The following is an 18,430-nucleotide window of genomic DNA, read 5'->3' as shown; positions in this document are numbered from 1 at the left end:
TGCTATCCGGCGGCTAGCATGATGCTAACGTATGCAAACACTGCACACACACACACACACACGCACGCACACTTTCGGTTTGTCAACTAGTCGCCTTCTAGTACAGTGCCAGCCTGTAATGACGATGTGGTCCACTTTCACTTTCACCTCTTAAAACTTTATGACTGTTATCATACGCTAACACCTGTTGTGTTGTCACGAGCCTGTCACAGCACCTGTTATTCACTGGAGCTGACAAGCTTACCGGTAATGATGGATATTTCTAGATCAATAGTTTTTCTGTTTTTGTTCGAGGAACAGTAGAATCCCCCACAGGACTGGAATTTTATTTTATACTCAGGAAGGAGGAAGAGAAACTGTTTTTTTTTTTAAAAAACCTCATCAGAATGCATGATGATCAACACTATTATTATCTTTCTGTGTGTGTACTTTACTGTCTTTAATACTTAATGCCGATGTTGCCCTCACAATGCACATCATTTATCCTTTGCCATCTTTAATTTTTCACTACTAGAGAGAAGTGGAAAATCATTACGACTGAGAATTAGAAGTGGCAGTCATTTGGGCTTTTTTGCTTGATGGATAATAATAGTTTTGTGTTGATAAACTATATTTTTAGCATGAATGTTCTATTAGATCTGTAAACACATTTTGATTACAGCACATTGAACACAACTGCATGACAAATATTTTGTATGTTGTTGGTATTATGCATTTCGTATACATTCAGCTTGTTTATAAGGTGCTAAAGCTAAAAGTCTATAACAATAACTCTGACCTTCATGGATACAGTTATGAATACCAAATCTGCTGCATCACACCTCGTCATCTCTGGACATTTAGGATTAATCTGAAGGTAAAAGACAAAGCTGTTAGTCAGGTGCTACATTTTCTACAGATGTTATAAATGGCTCCTAGGCTTGCTGCGATCAACCACACCCAAAACTCCTGACATTCTATTCATGTTAAAGCTTTGTCCAGAGTCTTCGAAGTAAAGCAAGCTGGCTAAATGCTTGATTCTTAATTTAATATTGAATCAATATTAATATTTTAAGTTATACCCAGCCCTAAAAGTTCTATTGAGTAGTTTGCAGATTGTGAGATTTCAAAGCAACAAGACCTTAAAAGCATCAGAAATGTACTGTTTGTTTAATGAATGTGGATCATGTACAGTTCACAGTACTATCAGTGACATTGAATCTGAAGACAGGATTCCACATGCTTAGGTTTGCATAATGCTGGAAGGTGTGTACTGATATCTGGAATAATGGTAACACCAGTCCTTTTTATATACAGAGGTACACACCCTTCGGTTCACTGTATGTGGAGTTTTGGTTTTATTGTCTACACTGACAACAACTAAGCTGTTTTGTTTTTACCTTCACAAGCAGTTCCTATAAACTGGGGTCTGGTGATGGGAAAAATCATGTTGGAAATAATAGCGTTTGTTTGGATACAATACATTTGAATTCAGCTGATACAATTTCCCTAAAGGTTTTGCAAAGCATAGTCACAATGAAGTGTGTCTCTTGCTTCAGTTAATTCCCAAGATTGTGCCTTGAGGAAATAAAGAAATAGCAATTTCTCACTCAAAACGTGATAACTGGAGTTATAAACAGTCGCAAAGAAGTTGCTTGAGAACATTTTACTCTATTTAAAAAAATAATAGAGTTGTTAATAAATGAATAAATCCTAAAAATTGGCATAACAAAATGTGAATGATTACTTATTTCCATTCATTACGGTTATTTAATTATTAGGAGTTGGTAAATCGAGCTAAGCAGAAGGTGCTCCAATCATCCTTTTAGAGGAAAAGGTGCAATAAGACGAAGTAATTAAAGGAGCTGTGCCAGATCTGTGTTAGGTTAACTTCATCAATTAATTATCAAATATGTTCCTACTGCATTTTGCTTTTTTGAAAGCAACAACTTTTTGCCACTTGCTGTAAAAAAAATGTCAAAGATATCCAAGGACTGTTTTGTTATACTCTGAAAAACATTTTATGTGCAGTTTGAAATTGCACATATGAAAAGATGGAAGGAAATGTAAACCTGTGCGTCAGGCTGCTGTGCTCATAAATGTCATCAATTAGTGCAGCTTTAAGGGTTAGGTCACCTTTACTTTTTGCTATTTGTTAACTGAAACCTCATTATGTTGATACTTTTTCTTACCTATTGTATTATATTTTCTGATGCTGAACTTTTGTTAAGTCAGTAAGTCATTATATTGCCTTCATGTGATTATTTCTACATTAATGGCCGTTTAGCAATTTAAGCCATCCCTTTCAGTAGAATGAGTCATGAGTGGAGATAACTGAATGTAGAGTCCATCCCCTGTAGTGTGGCTTCTTTCTCTTTGAGAAGCCTGGCACATAGTGAGTGGGAGGGAAAACGAGTGAGCAATAGAGAGAGAGGGAGGGAGGGAGGGAGTATGTCATGCACTGGATTACAACCAGTATGTGCTTGGGAGACGAAGAGTACTGCTACTTTGCAAAGCATTGTGCTTTAATTCAACCTTAAAAGGTAGACACCAACAGAACGTGTACTGTGCACTGTTTCAGCACTTTGGCCAGGTAAGAGTAGTCAACTTTCTGAACAGTTTGTCGTGAGTTGGATGTTTTTTTTAAAAAGTGGAGCTGTGTGCAAAGGGGGGTGTGTCTGGTAAAAAAAATGTAGGGAAGTGAGACGACAGCACTCTGATAGAACTTTGATCCAGTTTCAAGTTGTTTCTTTGTAATATATGTATTATGCTTATCCTAAACGCATTGAAGTATTCAGTGTTTTGTCTGTGTGTATCACTCTCCTTATTAAACGTACACAGAGCTTCCTGTGTGAATGAGCTTGTAGGCACAGGAAGAGTGCAATACCACAGTGTTACTTTTCATATCTGTAATGCGGTAATTATTTGTTTAGTATGTCCTGTGTATTCATTTATTGAAAGAGTTTGCTATCCGTTTATTGTGTTAGCAGCCACTGTTCAGATATTCAGTATAAACATAATTGTACAACCGTTTGGAAGAACAGGATATCTACCTCCGAGTGCCAACTCAGCTTGAGTGTGTTGGGCGTGTTGTGGAGTTTGTCCGCCGCCTGTACACTTCTCCTTCGGTTATCAGTTTGGCTGCTCATAATCTGACGAGGAATGTCGAGTTTGCATTTCCTGTAAATCAGAGTGTCTCTCTTCAGGTCAGGTCAGGTCAGCTGCTCAAAGGTTTCCATCGTCACACTTCACACATGTGCCTGCATGTCTGTCTGCAGCGATGCATGTTTGGAGGGTGTTTACATTGACCTGATTTGTATAGAGTGCTGCTTTTCAAAGTCAGTTTAACCAAGCTTGAATTTAAGGAGGGTTTAAAAAGAAACTAAATGTAATCCTTACTTTACCTCTTCAACAGTTACACATCTTATGATTTTAATACCAGCTTTCATTAAACTTGCTTGTTATTGAGGTTGGTTGTGGAATCCAACCCTTTATGCAATCATTCACTCCTCAACTGCCCACACATGCTCACACACACCCAATGTCTGATGGTAGTGTGTTTTCTATGTTGGCAGGAGCCACCGCTGGCACTGCAGAGCCCAGTAGACAGGAGGAGAGGGAGGGATCTGAAGAGGAGCGCCCGGACCGACTGTCTACAGCACCGGCTGGCAGCATGGTGAGCCAGTCACACTCTTTATACGTACAGTACTCTGCCGTAGTTTCCTATCCACCTTGTTGCTCTTAACTCCTTATATGTTTTATGAAAGTGAAATGGCAAGTGTGAACTTTTTACACTCACACAGGAAATGGCACAATTCTCTTACATGCTGAAAAAATGTAGTGTTTGCAACAACAAAGTGCACTACTCAGACTTGTGCTGCACAGTTTATTGAACTTCTTAATTTAAACTATGTGCCAGTTTTTCATCTTATTCATTTATTTTTGTGTCTTACAGTACTTTTAATGTAAGATACTTCATATTACTGGCCTATCAGAAGTACCAAAACATCCTCTTTATTAAATGGATGTTCCACACCTGTTAATAGAACATGGAAAACCTGAAAAATATTATTACATTTATATTTTTTCTAAAAAATATTATTATCAATGGCTATCATAACACATTAAATGAATCAAAAGAAAAATAAGACATCATTTTTTAAATGTATTCAATAGAGTTAAGGAACACTGATAACGATTGCCATTTATCTGAGTGCTGCAGGGAACCTCAGTCGACTTTGTAAGTTGTAGTCCTCTGCAACTTAAATATGGAAACACGGTGAAAGTAATTTTGTATTAGTATCAAAGTAGCATAAAACTAAATAATAATAAACAAGTTTCGATCATAGGAGGGGGCTGCACATCAGATGGTGAAAATAAATGTTTGACGATCTAGCTTTGGAAAATAAATCCTGAAGCGTATCTTTTAATGTGTATCATCAAAATGAAACCCTGTGTGAGCAACTGCTTATCCTCCAGGTTTAAGAATTTGAATGGTGGGCAATTCATACCCAAGTGATCAAGATTGATTTAAAACAAGGACATACCTGTTCTGTATTTTCCCTTCCCACATTGGGTTCAATTCTTCGAGGTGGGGTTCTAGCTTCTCTTAGACTCTTAACAAAAGTGCCCATGTGTTAGGCCTGGCAGGCAGTGGGGGGGTCGTGTAACTGTGGTTGCATTTGCCAATCTTACAGGTTGCATTGAAATGAGGTTTGGATTTTCTTTTGATTAACAAGTATTCCTACTAGATAGGCCCTTGGAGAGCATAGGTGCCTTGGCCAAATGTTTGAATGACAACAAAAACATTAATGGGATCTTCCTCCGCCCTTTGCTACAAGCTTTTACCTAGTTGCACAATCCTGCTGAAATTGAAAAAAAACATAAAACAGTTCCATCCTTGGTGGAAGTAATAGTCAGCAACATGAATTGGTGTGAGAGAATGCAGAACCGTCCCTCTTTACTCCAGCAGTAGATTCCTCAGCAGAGCCCCGATTTTATTGAATTGTTTGTTTCATTCAGGAACGTGCTGGTGCATCAGTAAAGTTTTGTGTAGCAGGTAACAGATGTTCCAGATCTTTGATGTAGCCTCCATGCCACGTGTCTCCTGTACAACTCGAAGCAAGCACGTCATGTTATATGTGACTGAAGTATTAATGCGCGCAGCCTGGACTTACACACCCCGACATCCACATTCAGTGATTGTAATAGTGACAGTGAACCTCTAATGACCAGCATGAGTTACATAATGCTTTTGCTTAGTCTAAAGGGTGTGTCAAAACAACAATACTGTACTAAATCAGATTCTGTTTATTACTAATGATTGCCCTCTACAGGATAGCACTGTCCTTTCAGTTCTAAAGCAAAAAGATGACATTTTTTTTGTATTGCGTAAAATAACAACAGAGCTTAATGTTACAGAAAGATTGAGAAGTAATCATGCAGCTTCAAGTTGCTACATGCACTTTTGTTTCCCGTGGAATGCTTAGTCTGTGGAACAAGCAGCGGTTTGTCTAATCATGCTGCAGTCATGGGCCGAAGGGTTGTAATTGCACTGAAGCATAGTACTGTGCATTATGCAAAACTATTTACAGGTCACAACTCTACGTCCATTTGAAAAGAGCCATGCAAGCTTTGCAATTTTTTCTCAGGTAGTTATCACATTTCTATGTCGACAAGTGAAGAGTTGCTCAGTTTAAGAAATGTGCATAGACATACATTTCTTCTCATAATAAATATTATTGGTCTTCAGTTTCACCTTTTTTTTTAGAGAATTTCAGATTGTGTAGTCAAAACTATTTAACTTTGGGGCAAAGCAGGGAGCAGATGAGTGACACATTCCTCTTGAAACTCATGGCTGCAGCTTTTATGGGACAGAAATAGGAAGTGTAACAGGAGGATGTGTGCCCTTAAGTTCTGGTCAACTGGGTCCAAAGAATGCTATCGTGGCCGGCTGCCCAGCTCGCAGCCTTTTTATGGGACACACAGTTGGGCTCTGGGCTTAATTGATGGCGGGGGCTGATGGACATATAATGTACCCACCGAGGCACGTAAAATGAGGACGCAGACCTCTGCTACCCCTGTGCTGAAGTTTAATATCATATGGGGACAGAGCAGCAACATTATGGTCAGGCGGTATGACATTCTCAATATGCAGATAAGACATGTGGGTAAGGGGGCTTTATATAGCACTTTATGATGTGCATGTCATTTTCCACGTTTGCCAAAAGAGACAATACAAGGAAGGTTAATTACATTTTAAGCAGTAATGGTGTCCCACACTAGCACACATTTTATAAATTGTTTTCATCTTGCATTGCATTAGTTGTTGCCACGTCTTTCCCTGTCACGGTTCTCTCTATTGATTCCAAGCCAGTTAATATTAATAGGTAACAATTAACGAGACATGACATTTAGTTGTTTTGCTGCTACCGTTGTGTAGTATTAGCCATTTCCTGGCATTCTTTCTGTTCTGTCTGATAACCCAAATGAAGGGGCAAAAATGTAATTTGGGATCTGCTGCCCAATAATCCGATGTACTGTATGAGTCTCCAGATATGTTCTCAAAACACTTTAATTATTGGGAAGATACCAAAAAGATGATTCTGCCTCATCATTTGTTTCTCCATGTCTGTCATTTCTATTTTTGAGAGTAATAACAAAATGAACTTGATTCTTAGAAAGAAAAGGGCCACGCCAATAAATAGAAAAGAAGTAGTCGAGCTCTTTCAGGTGTAATTGAGTCTGGTCAGAGGTTGGCTCATAAGGTGTCGGGTGCACTGAACCCACCATAATCTTTGTACATCACTGAAAAAAGTGAGAAGTTCAATAACTGGAGATCAGCAAAACCCATGATTGAAGCCAAATTACTCCATGATGACGATGCACAGAAGCTCATTTTATTGGTGCAACTCAGTTAATTTGTTTTTTCAGTTGAGACTGTGAGACAATTGTTCTACAGGTAATACGATCGTTTAATCCCACCCCAGTTCTTTCCAGCCTCCAGTTTCTTTTGCACCAAAACAAAACGGGAAGTATTGAGTTCACACTGTGGTCTTCTCATGCTGCCGTATTATTTGCAGGAGAATGCAAGCATGGAAACTAGGACAATGGGGTTGTTTTATCATGCGCTCACTACCCATGATGCATTGTAATGTTGCCTTGGTGGGGCTGTGGGGGGAACTAACAGGAGAACCTGCTTGAATAAAGTTTACATCAGTTTTATGTAGTAATTCTTTCTGTCAAGGATTGTAGTTAAAGCCTGAGGGGTCATCCCAGGTTGTTATGAGTGAACTTTGTTCTTGAAGGGACTTAGGCTTCTAGCACTGTTTGACCCTGCTCTGGGTCGTGACAGCCAGCTGTCAGTGTCTGGTTTCTGCAGAAGCCATTAGAGGCAAGGAGGAAAAATAATTTTGGTGATACCTGTTTCAGATCGAAATTGTTTTCTTGACTTAAAAAGTCAAAAGAAGTTGTCCCAGGATAATCTTTACATCTCTTAATCTGGGGAGACATGTGTGAGATAAAAAACTTTTGATAGGTGAATTACTTTAGTCTGGAGGATTTGTGTTTGTTGTTGTAATACTCCTGACAGCCACAAGGGGCTGAGGTGCAGAACTAAAATGTGGTATAGTAGGACTTCATGGATTCATGTATATTTTTTCACATGGATTTAAATTCTTCAATGCACTCTAAACACAAGTGTTCGAGTCATGATGTAACAATCATTTTAGAAAAGAAGCGTTTAGTCCTTTTTTATATATATAAAAAAATATTTTCTGGCCTGTTACTAAAATAAGTTTTACAAAAACAAAAAGAAAAGGAAAAAATACTAAGAGAAATGTAGACCTGTCACGCTGGAGGTCAGGGAGGTCAGGAGGAAACATGTGTCCTCCTGACCTTATTTTTAAAAAATGCTGGTGACCCATTTTCAAGTCGCATTGAACTATTTTTCTCTTCTGTTTTTTTCTCCCTCACCTCCCAGGGCTTCCATAGATTCATACTTGTCCTTTCATTCAATTCAGCTAAAAGTAATGTTGCTGTTTTGTTAATTGTTGTGTCTTTTATCAGAGCCTGTGGACCAAAACTACTGTTAGTTTTAAGATGTTTGCTGATTTTAATTTTAAATGAATGCCTGAATGGACATAAGTTATGTGGGTGAGCTTGTGAACTTGTAGTCAGCTCATTGGACACCGCCTACATGCTAATGCTTGTTTAATGCATCTCTTAAGCTACTTCCTGCTTCGGGCTAAAATGTCGGAGTTGACATAGCTAACTGTAATGACACACTCCTTACGAACAGGACTCGTTACAGTATTCCAGAGTCATTAACCTAGAAAATAATTATAATTAGCTGGGAAAGATTTATTGTAAACTGTAATTGCAAAATAGTTTCATGCAACAGCTTGTACATTATGGATCTAAATTATATCAAACAGCTTGTACATTATGGATCTAAATTATATCAAACAGCTTGTACATTATGGATCTAAATTATATCAAACAGCTTGTACATTATGGATCTAAATTATATCAAACAGCTTGTACATTATGGATCTAAATTATATCAAACAGCTTGTACATTATGGATCTAAATTATATCAAACAGCTTGTACATTATGGATCTAAATTATATCAAGCATTCTGAAATAACAAGGCCTTTAAAGTCACTTAAAAGACAAATGTGCAAATATTTATCTCTCTGTATGGAGTTTGAATAGCTCCGTATAGACCGGTAGTGCCTTTTGTATTATTTATATCCAGCTCTGTGTCAACATGTGGGCTAACCCTCGTGTTGGTGACTGGCTGCCCTCCTTTCCTAAAATAAATCCTGAAACACAAGAGGCCAAATCTGGTGCTCACTTTTGCGTGGGTGGGCATAGAGGGGGTATATGCAGCTCAGTGTTTGGACTGTGGACACATTAGGATGTCCCTTTTTATAATTACGTTGCTATATTTAGACTTTTTCCCTCCAGCTTTTGTCTTTACATTTTTTTAATTTCCAAAAAGTATGCATATTTTAGCATATTTCACAGTTAATGATGAAATGAAAGCCTGAATATAATGTACATTTTCTATAGTCTATCTAATCTAATTGAAAGAAAGCCTTCCACTCAAACCTGATGAGTTTGCACTCATTGTGTATATGAGAAGCCCTGATCATTGGGATTTAGCCAAAGAAATAAAAGCATCAGACTGTGATGCTGAGCGACTTTCTTTCACACATCATGAGACTGAGAGCTTGGCATAGATTGTTACATTGCACACTCTCCTACTTCTTAATCACTGACAGCTCACAAAAGCTTTTGTGCACTCAAAACGCATATAAGGGTTTTTGTAAAGCTGTAATATTTGTCTTTAGTGCAAAGCTTAATGCTTTATCCCCTTCTCCCTTCGCCCCGGGTTAATAAATACAGCATGTTATAGGTTTACCATGTGACATGAAAGTGATAATCTGTAAGGTCCTGCTTGATTTGTGGAAGTGCACTTTATAGCAGCAGAGTCCATTTACCTGATGAGATGGAAGTCACACAGAAGCAATGCATCATGCTTCCTGCAGCATAAGCATAACCCCCTTTTAATATATTGCCATTAAAAAGATTATATGTTTGAAGAAAACTCAGACTAGGCATTCAGAAATGATGAGTTTGGGAATTTGGATCCATAAAATCTGCATGAAATAAACTTTGTACATGAAGTTATCCCGCTGTCCCTCCGTCTGTCCAACTGTCCCATTCTCAGGAACTCCCGGACAGAATTTCTTCAAATTTGACTAAAGGATGAAATTGTTTGGATTTTGGTGATCAAAAGTCAAGGTCACTATGAACCCACAGAACACATTTTTGGCTGTAACTCAAGAACATAATACGTTATATAAGCATACCCTTGTAATATTTCATTTGTGAAGATTTATCCATACCGAAATGATATAACGAGGGAATTTCCTGTAATCTTTACTATGTTATCTATTTTTTGAGGCAGAAACCTGATCTTTTTTTCAGTATTATTCTCATTCATTCTTTGCCTGCATGCACTATTTATTGGCTTCTTGCTTCTTAAATTTTATATCATAGTTATCCTTGTAAATAACCCTATGGACCGAAGCACTGTATACATGAACTATGCGCTCCCATGTCAGAAAGACATTACAGCCCCTCCCCCAGTGAAATTAATCCTTATTTCAGTAGTGCTGCGTCGTACATCATGCTGCGTGTACTATGCCATAGGTGTTACATAATTCGGGGTCATACAGCTGAAGGCGAGCGGCTGTCACGACTCTACCAGGGGGGAGGTTGGGGTAAGAGGGGGAAGTGCTCAGTGTCCCCCTATTGTATAATATGTACACCCTATACATCCAGTGACCTTCCCTGACTTTAGGCACAGGCAGCTGCTGCAGATGAGCACTGTTCACTGCGAAGATGCACTGCACTTGTGTGGGACAGTGCCAACAACACACTCAGACACAGGTGAGGGGAATTTGTGTCTGTAGAATGCTGTGTCACTGGAAATCTCCGCATACACTCTCTCTCCTCAGCACCCCCACCCCCCCCCCCCCCCTCCCCGATTTGTCCTCCTGCACGATCAATCGCTGCCAATGCAACGGATCTGTGTTGGGATACTGTCCTACCAAGGGATGGGGTGTATATCTGTTCTCCGTGTGTGTTTGCTTCAGCATGGCGTGTGAACACAGCTTATAGCGGACAGTGTGTTTGCTTGAGCGAGAGCAACATAATACTGCCGCTAATCGCTCGATCATATGATACATGCATGGCAGTTGGAGCATCTCCTGGTTGCCGGCGGCTGGCTTTACCGCCTTGTTGCTGAGGGAGAGGCATATTTATAAGGAGATGTCGGTGAAGGGTGAACAAGGAGGAGGGGGGAGGAGTAAGGGATGAGAGGGGAGAAATGTGAGAGAAAGAGAGGGAGGTAGATGCGCATGCAGAGGGTGGAGCTTAGCATCCGGCAGTTCCCTCTGTCTTCCTTTCGCTCCGGCTCTCTCTTCTAGCAGTTTCCCCCATCCTTTCGCTACATCTCAATCGGCACATCTGCAGTGATTCCATGACTCTGTTTCCCTCACTGCAGCTCACCGTGTGGACTCTCAGTTGAATTTTTATGGACTATCCTCCCTCCTTCAGCAAGGCAACAGGGCTGTCTTCAGACACCAGCGTGCTGTCTCTCCCAACTCAGGGAGCGGTGGGGGGGGCGGGGGGGCTTCTTGAATGAGAGTCTGGACTGGCGTTTTGGCACACAGCACCTCTTGAGAAAGAGCGGACGTGCAGACGGATTGGCGGGGAGGCAGAGAGGAGAGGAGCGGCAGGCAGAGGGGTTCGGAGCGGACGAGGGGGGGACGGGCTCCGGCTGGGAGAAGAATGGTTATGCCGGCTCCTCGTGCTCTGGTCGTGCTGCTGCTCTATAGGCTGCGTGTCATTCAGGCACTGCCCTGCCTCTCCTCGACATGAGCTTCGCAGGAAGGGTGTCCTGCTCCATGCTCAACTGCTTTGTAAGTCCACAGGCTTTATATCTGGTTTTTATCTGTGATGGGTGCCCATCAGAAACCCATAACTCACATGCTTGTGTATGCCTAACTGTGGAGAATAGGGTGGTTGGGTGTGATCGACACGTGAGTGCTGCAGTTATTGGTGGGAAACCCACACTCACTCCACATGCAAATAATTGAATCACTTCTGTGTCTTCTCATGCGCATGATGATGAAAAGCTATTCTATTACTCTGAACTCCGGCCTTGAGCTGCCGTTAGGTTGATTGGCAGGGAGGAGAGTGAGGGCCTGTCAGAGGCAGGATGTGTGTGCTGCTCGGAGTGAGCACACTGTGTTCGGCCTCGGAGTGGTGAAGTATGCTCACTGCAGTGGAGGACCTGCATTGAGCACTTAGTGCTGTTGGTACAGAGGGATAGAGGAAGAGGAGGGAGGTAGAACAGGTGTTTCTCTCATTTCGCATCTGGACACAGTGGTGAAAGGGTTTATGGTTTAGGATAAATACAGGGTCATCTTAGCCTCTTGCCCCTAAATTAGCTAATGATGAAGTCAACCCCTGACCCTTAAGTGATGTCCACAGTTCACTGTCTTATTAAGTGCTTCATTAAACTTATATTATCTTAGAGCAAGTCCCTTTTTTTTAACCAACTATTTTGTCACATTAAAAAGTGCTGAAAACAGCAGTAGACATTTCCAGGAGTTGAGTTTTGATTAAAACAAAATTATGACTGCTGCTGTGTTAACTGCATGCTCAATTACTCTGAGCACACAAGGCTAAATTGCCTCACAAATTAAAATACGATTGGTTGCTGAAAGGCAGTTTAACATTTGAGAAGCTTTTTTTTAACGATATTTGGTGCTCTGTTCACTCACATAAGACGGACTGGGGGGGGGCTACATAACAACACTAAGCAAATCTTTGTAAAGAAAAATGAGTGCGAAACCGTATCACCAATCATTTTTTCCAAATATTCTCTGGACTAGCTCAGCTAAAAATACAAAAGCACTGTGTCCGTCAGCATGTTAGCATGTCGTTCACTACCAAACTCCTGTCCCATTGACTTTTATAACAGACACTTGATTGTCCTGCCGTCTTTACCGGACACCCCAGCAATTTAAGCACACTGCAATGGCATTATTTTTGTTAGGTTCTCAACCTGGCCTGTGGAGCTACTGTATATGGGAAACACTGCATTCACTATATTTTTGAGATATTTGAATGTGTGGGTCGTGGGTACCATGAATGTGTACTAAAATCTCACAGCAATCCATCCAATAGTTGTTAATATATTTCAGTCTAGTCCACAGGCTGATATTGCTATTCATAGAGCCATGTTGCTAGCATGACTAAATATATTCAGACAAAAGCTATGGCAGTAGTAACACTTACTGGAAAACAATTTTGATCATACTACCAAAAGCATTATAAATCAGTATGCTGTGTTGTGCTTGTACAAGTAGTGTATCTTGACAAACTTGAAGGTTTACCTGCAGGTATGGATGCTAAAATGACAACATTTCAAACAACAATCATCGTTAACATTTGTAAAGGTCTTCTTTAAAGTCCCTGTTTCTTCCAGAGAAATCGTTGATCGTAAAGTTTTATCAGCTGGATCAGGAAGAGCACTGCTGCCTGCTCCTCTTTGTAACCAGCGAGAGCCCGGCATTACACAATTTATGATCTCCCTTTAATATATCTGTGGTGCAGCTGAGTTGGCAGTTCCTCTTCTGCGTCAGTCTCTGTATAATTTAGTGTCCACGTCCTCTGTGGAACAGCTCTGTCAGTCTGCTCCTGTGGAAGAGGGCTGTGCTAAGTTTACATCCTCCTGGCCAGTGTTGTTATCCAACTGGGATGGAAAACATTCTTCAGTTAGTGTCCCCTCTATCTCCAATGTATCATGTTTATATCGCTCTGCGATATGTTGTCTGCATCAAATGGAACTATAAAAAGCCTGATTGAATTTGTTTTGATTTTTCCATGAGTCAGATTATATTATACCCACTAGCTAAATGAATCAGGCCAAAAGCCTTTTGAGGATATGCTGGCTTTAGGCTATAACCTCTTGCACCCTTGGTTCTGTCATGGGAATTTTACCTACCTGACGCCAATTGCTAAGAACTATTCCTTATGTGACACAGTCAGTTATTTCACAGAGGATGGAGCTGTAACCATTAGTTGATTTATAGATTAGCCAGTGACAGAAAAATAATCACCCACATTTTGATAATCGTATATTGTATTTTCTTCAATCAAACATGGCAAGACATTTCTTTTTTTCAGTCTTTCAATGAAGAATACCTGCTTTCATATCAAATTCAAGGGATGGTGTTTGGATGTTGGACTGCCAAAACATGACATTTTAAGACATCACCTTGGACTCTCAGAAAGTATTCCTGTCATGTTATAGTTTAAACACATGTCTGTTCAATCTATTATAATAATAATATATAATTGTTAGTTGCGGCCCTATCTCAGGCTGATGTATCCCACAGTGTATTGGTGGAGGACGAATGCATCAATGTGAGACAGAGCATGTTGCCTTTTCTTACTTGAAAGAATGTTATTCAAATGAGAGAATACCTGGCACACTTTTTCAGTATAAATTGCCTAAATGTTACTTAATCATAGTTAAACTCCTTCTGTTTTTACTGTTGAATTATATTATCCAGTTAGATTTGTTTTCTATGCAACATTTTCCGTGCTTGTTTGCTCTGTTTTTGAGAAGGCTTTAAACGGTTCATTTCATCTGCTAAATGTCACCTTTTGTTTTTCTTAAGAGGAACCGGTCGGTTAAACATGGAAAGATCTGTTCACTTTGTATGTTTCAGTTCTGCTTACTTATCGAAATTGCTGCCTAGTTCCCCTCAGCTCTCTGAGAGCGGCCCAAGACTAAAAATGGGACTGATCATTTAGAACATGGTGGACTATGAAATATTAAAATGGTTTCAGAGAGGACGGGGAGAAAGAAGTGCATTTGAAAAGATTTGTCATGCTCTGCCATCTTTGGGCTTGACCTAAAACTGTGACTGCACTGACAAACAGAACTTGAGAAAAGGTTGGCTTTGATAGTTTTTAATTGCATATTTACTTCTTTTCTTTCTGCGTCGGCATTGCATCCTTTTTTACAATCGGCCCACGTCATTTCCAACAGTTTTTTAATATGCCAAGCTGTGTCATTTGGTTTTTCCAAAACTACAAATAACTGGACACTAAAAAGCAGACATAGAAGCACATGTTCCCTTCCATATTGAGAAAAGGTCACCTCTGCAAAATGAAGCAGTTCTCTAATCTGCACAACTCCAGGACAAAGCCCCGGTCAGATTAAGTAAATAAGCTGGTGAGTAAAGGCAGCAGCAAATTGTTTCCAAAAGGTTCGGAAAGAGAGGGCATCGAAAAAGAGGTTGTTGTATCCATGGCAACCAGACACTTATTCATGAAGACTCTGCCTGTGTCTACCATTGTCATTTTTCCATTCACTCACATGCATAACTCCATCAAAGACAGTTTCTCCAACATACTTTCCCCAGAGCATTCAAACCTTATTTAGGTGCATCAGAATGCATCCTCACTGTTCGGCTGCTATATCGGGCCTGTCTACTCGGCTGCTAGCTGATCCCGTCATTGGACTTCACTTCCTGTCATCAGGACACAACATGTGTTATACACTCCGACATTAATATTTGAGAAATGCATGGAGGCGTACGTGTGAGTGTGCGCATGCCTGTCAGCTCCAGCTTTCTGATTGCTGGGTGGACAAAGGTGTGGGGGGAGGGTGCGCAGGCTCAGAGCAGTGACGAAGCAAAACCTTGTAGGGCACAGGACAAGCTCCATCTTTGTGAGTCGGGTGGAAGTGAGACCATTTATATTTTCCTTTTTTTTCTGTCTTCTCTGTTTCATGAAGCTGAAATATCAAGGTTATCTGCAGGAAAGTAATGTGTATATGTTCAGCACCCCTGCATCATTTAAAGGTAGTCTGTGTTTATAGCCTGTGTTGTGAATTTATGAAGCGACACGATATCTAAACAGTTAGTTGGCCCTTTTTGGCTGTTTTCAAGTACACTGTGTTCCAGCGAGCTTCAGGAGTGCAACGTCAGGTCCATAAGAGAATTAAGTAAAGGGTTCCAAGTATTTACCAGGGAGTGCAGCACAAGATATGGGATCCAAGGGAGTGGATGGAATATTGACGTAGGATCTGTGTGTGCGCGTCAGTGTGTTTAAAGATTCAATTGCTCTCAGCTGATTTGCATTGAATTTAGGGGGAGGTGGTATAGCAAAAGCTCCTCCAGAGATTTATGATGGCTGTCTGGCACGCCACAGTAATATTTTTCCCTTTTAAACAAAAACATGAATGAGTCTGTACCTGGACTGCAGGCTGGTGTTTCAGACTGCCCAACAACAGTGTGTGAGATCAACCTATAATGACCTGACCCTCGCAGGACACCTCTGACTGATGGCAACTGTCATGGCCCAGACACTCTCAAGGGAAAATAAGTAAAATTGATGACGCACTGCTGTCAAATCAGTCTGATGCCAAAGGCTGACTCGGGTCAAAGGTCTAGAGATTAGTGGCGTTGCATTGCAAAGAGATTTGTATGAGTTCTGGCAAGTGTACCAGTCTGAACATGACGCACTTAGTATGGACTGGAATATGTTCGTCTAAGGCAGGGGTGCCCAACCTTTTTTGAACCAAGATCTACTTTTGAAGTTGATAGTGTGTCGAGATCTACCAAGCCATATCGAAAGCCATAGCGTTGCCACAATTAATTGTGCACCTATATAATAACACCATTTTCTGACACAAAGATCAAGTTTTAACAATAATAATACATTTATTGAAGTAAATGTACGTCGTGCAAAGAATAAGCACAAGTAGGCCTAGGACTGGCCCGTAACAACACAACAACATACAACCCAATTAATACAATGCCTAATTTAAGTTGGAAAAGTGGTTCTCCCCCTTAGTGGGACTTCTGGCATTGAGAGGAGGAAGCTAGTCTCTCATAGTCCGGACAGTAGGAGCTGAGTGCAGTCAAATTCTTTGCAGTTTGTCTGAGGTTAAGTGTCAAGTTATTTAGCTTGTCAGTCAGATCGGTACGAAAGGCTAAATCCAAGAGCCACTGACTGTCTTCTAGCTGTGCATATTCAGCATGGTTTGTACGTTTCTGGAAATTGTTTAATTTTGGGCAACAATTCAGAAAACCGTTCCAGAAATGTACCTCTGCTGAGTCACCTTACATCTGTGTGCAGCAGCAGATATGTCTGTTCTGCACCGGCCTCTTCAGACTCCTGGTCCGAACAGAACAGGCAATCTTGTTAGCCACATCCATCACGTCTTTCATATTTAAAATCTTCCCGCACAACCCTTGCTGGTGAATTATACAATGGTAATTCAGGAAATCTGGGAAAGATTCAGACTGTTTGCACAATCCAATGAACCCAGCAATACGTCCAATCATTGCTGGAGCCCCATCGGTTGTGTGGAGATGAGTTTGAAGAGGGGCAACTTGCTCTTACAAACGAATTCCATAAAAACCTGAAAAATATCTGTGCCTCTTGTGTGCCCTTTCAAAGGCAAAATGGTCAGCAGCTCGTCTTTTACACTCATATTGTCGAAAACCATTCTAATGAACACACATAGCTGAGCCACATCCACAGCATCAGTGGATTCATCGACTTGCAGAGAGAAAAACACTCACATGTTTCAATATCATTTCTCAATGCTGTTCAACATCCTCCGCCATTCTCTCGCATCGCCGTGTAACAGAATTTCTTGATAGCTGCACATCCTGAATAGCAGACACAATCTCCTTTCGATTTTTAAAATCTGCAAAAAGCGCATCTGCGGCTTCCATGAACGCTTCTTTCACAATCTCACCATCCTTGAAAGATTTCTTTCCTTTTGCAAGAACACGACAGACACGATAAGAAGCTATGGTTGCAGCCTTACTCGTGGTATTGGGCCTGGTAAAAATGGACTGTTGTGCTGCTAGATGACTTTTCAAGTCCTTGACTTTTCGGGCGCGCAGTGATGATTTAGTTGGGAAGTTTGTATCGTAGCTCTTGTGGACCGTCTTGAAATGCCGCTCCAAATTCCCTTTCTTTGGTAAAGCCACATTTGTATTGCAGATAAGACAGATTGACTTGGCACTCGAATACGCGAATAAAGAATCCCCCACTCTGAATGAAAATGATAAGTTTTAGATTTTTTAGCTGCCATGGTAGTATCCACTCACTCTAGTCAAGCTTCTCGCGCCCTTCCGAGTCCTTAGTTACAACAACCATATCAACCATACCCTGCGCGCGCAGATAGAAAGAAGCGCGTGAGATTTTTTCTTTGATTATGCCTTACTATAGCTTACTATAGCTGTACAAATCTACACACTGCTTCACGCGATCAGCCGTTCATTGTGCCTATTTAAGATGTTTTAAGTTGGAAGTTTTAATGTAGTCCTATTTTACGCAACAGTAGGAGGATAGCCTACACACAAAATGTTCTCGCGATCGACTGGAACTCAGCCCGCGATCGACTGGTTGGGCACCCCTGGTCTAAGGAGTTTTATGTGCAGTTAGACTTGGAAAAAGCCTCATTAGCTTGTTTTTTAATTAGGAGCAGCTATGTGGGGAAAGAAATGTGTGTGAGCTTGAGAGCTTTAATCCTTTATCAGATATTAAGACATTTTTTGACAGCAACCATATTTCCCATTAGTTGAAGAATTACAATGTGAAAAAAATAAATGGTTGGTTAATAGAAACAGTTTATCTAACCTGACATATACACGGTTGTGTCAGATTTCTCAAATTCATATGTTTGCCTAAAAGGCTAGTGGTGGGGCAAACCATCTCTAAAAAAAAAAGTCTTTGAACACTAATGGGTTGTTTTCCTATTCTTCCCATTCTGGTGACATTGCATGAATGCTATAAATAAGCTTCCAACTCATTTTAACATTGCGTTTGTATTA

The 18,430-nt window shown here is 40.5% G+C and overlaps 1 protein-coding gene across 6 annotated transcripts in view; it reads left to right on the top strand.

Moving 5' to 3' along the window:
• The window catches only part of mtmr4 (myotubularin related protein 4), a 42,687-nt gene that overhangs the window by 212 nt on the left and 24,045 nt on the right, over positions 1–18,430 (top strand). For 2 of the 6 annotated variants that reach the window (XM_063895512.1, XM_063895509.1), the window contains exons 1-2: positions 2,403–2,572; positions 3,555–3,655. In XM_063895512.1, coding sequence (XP_063751582.1) covers positions 3,653–3,655 — 3 coding nt within the window. In that variant the 5' untranslated portion in view covers positions 2,403–2,572; positions 3,555–3,652. Of the gene's footprint in view, positions 1–2,402; positions 2,573–3,554; positions 3,656–10,998; positions 11,477–18,430 lie in introns of those variants that run through there. The other 4 variants (XM_063895511.1, XM_063895510.1, XM_063895507.1 and 1 more) reach the window with 4 other exon arrangements.

The sequence above is a fragment of the Eleginops maclovinus genome, chromosome 11 (assembly GCF_036324505.1).
Source record: "Eleginops maclovinus isolate JMC-PN-2008 ecotype Puerto Natales chromosome 11, JC_Emac_rtc_rv5, whole genome shotgun sequence".
NCBI lineage: Eukaryota > Metazoa > Chordata > Actinopteri > Perciformes > Eleginopidae > Eleginops > Eleginops maclovinus.
This window is presented reverse-complemented; position numbering and strand designations above follow the sequence as displayed.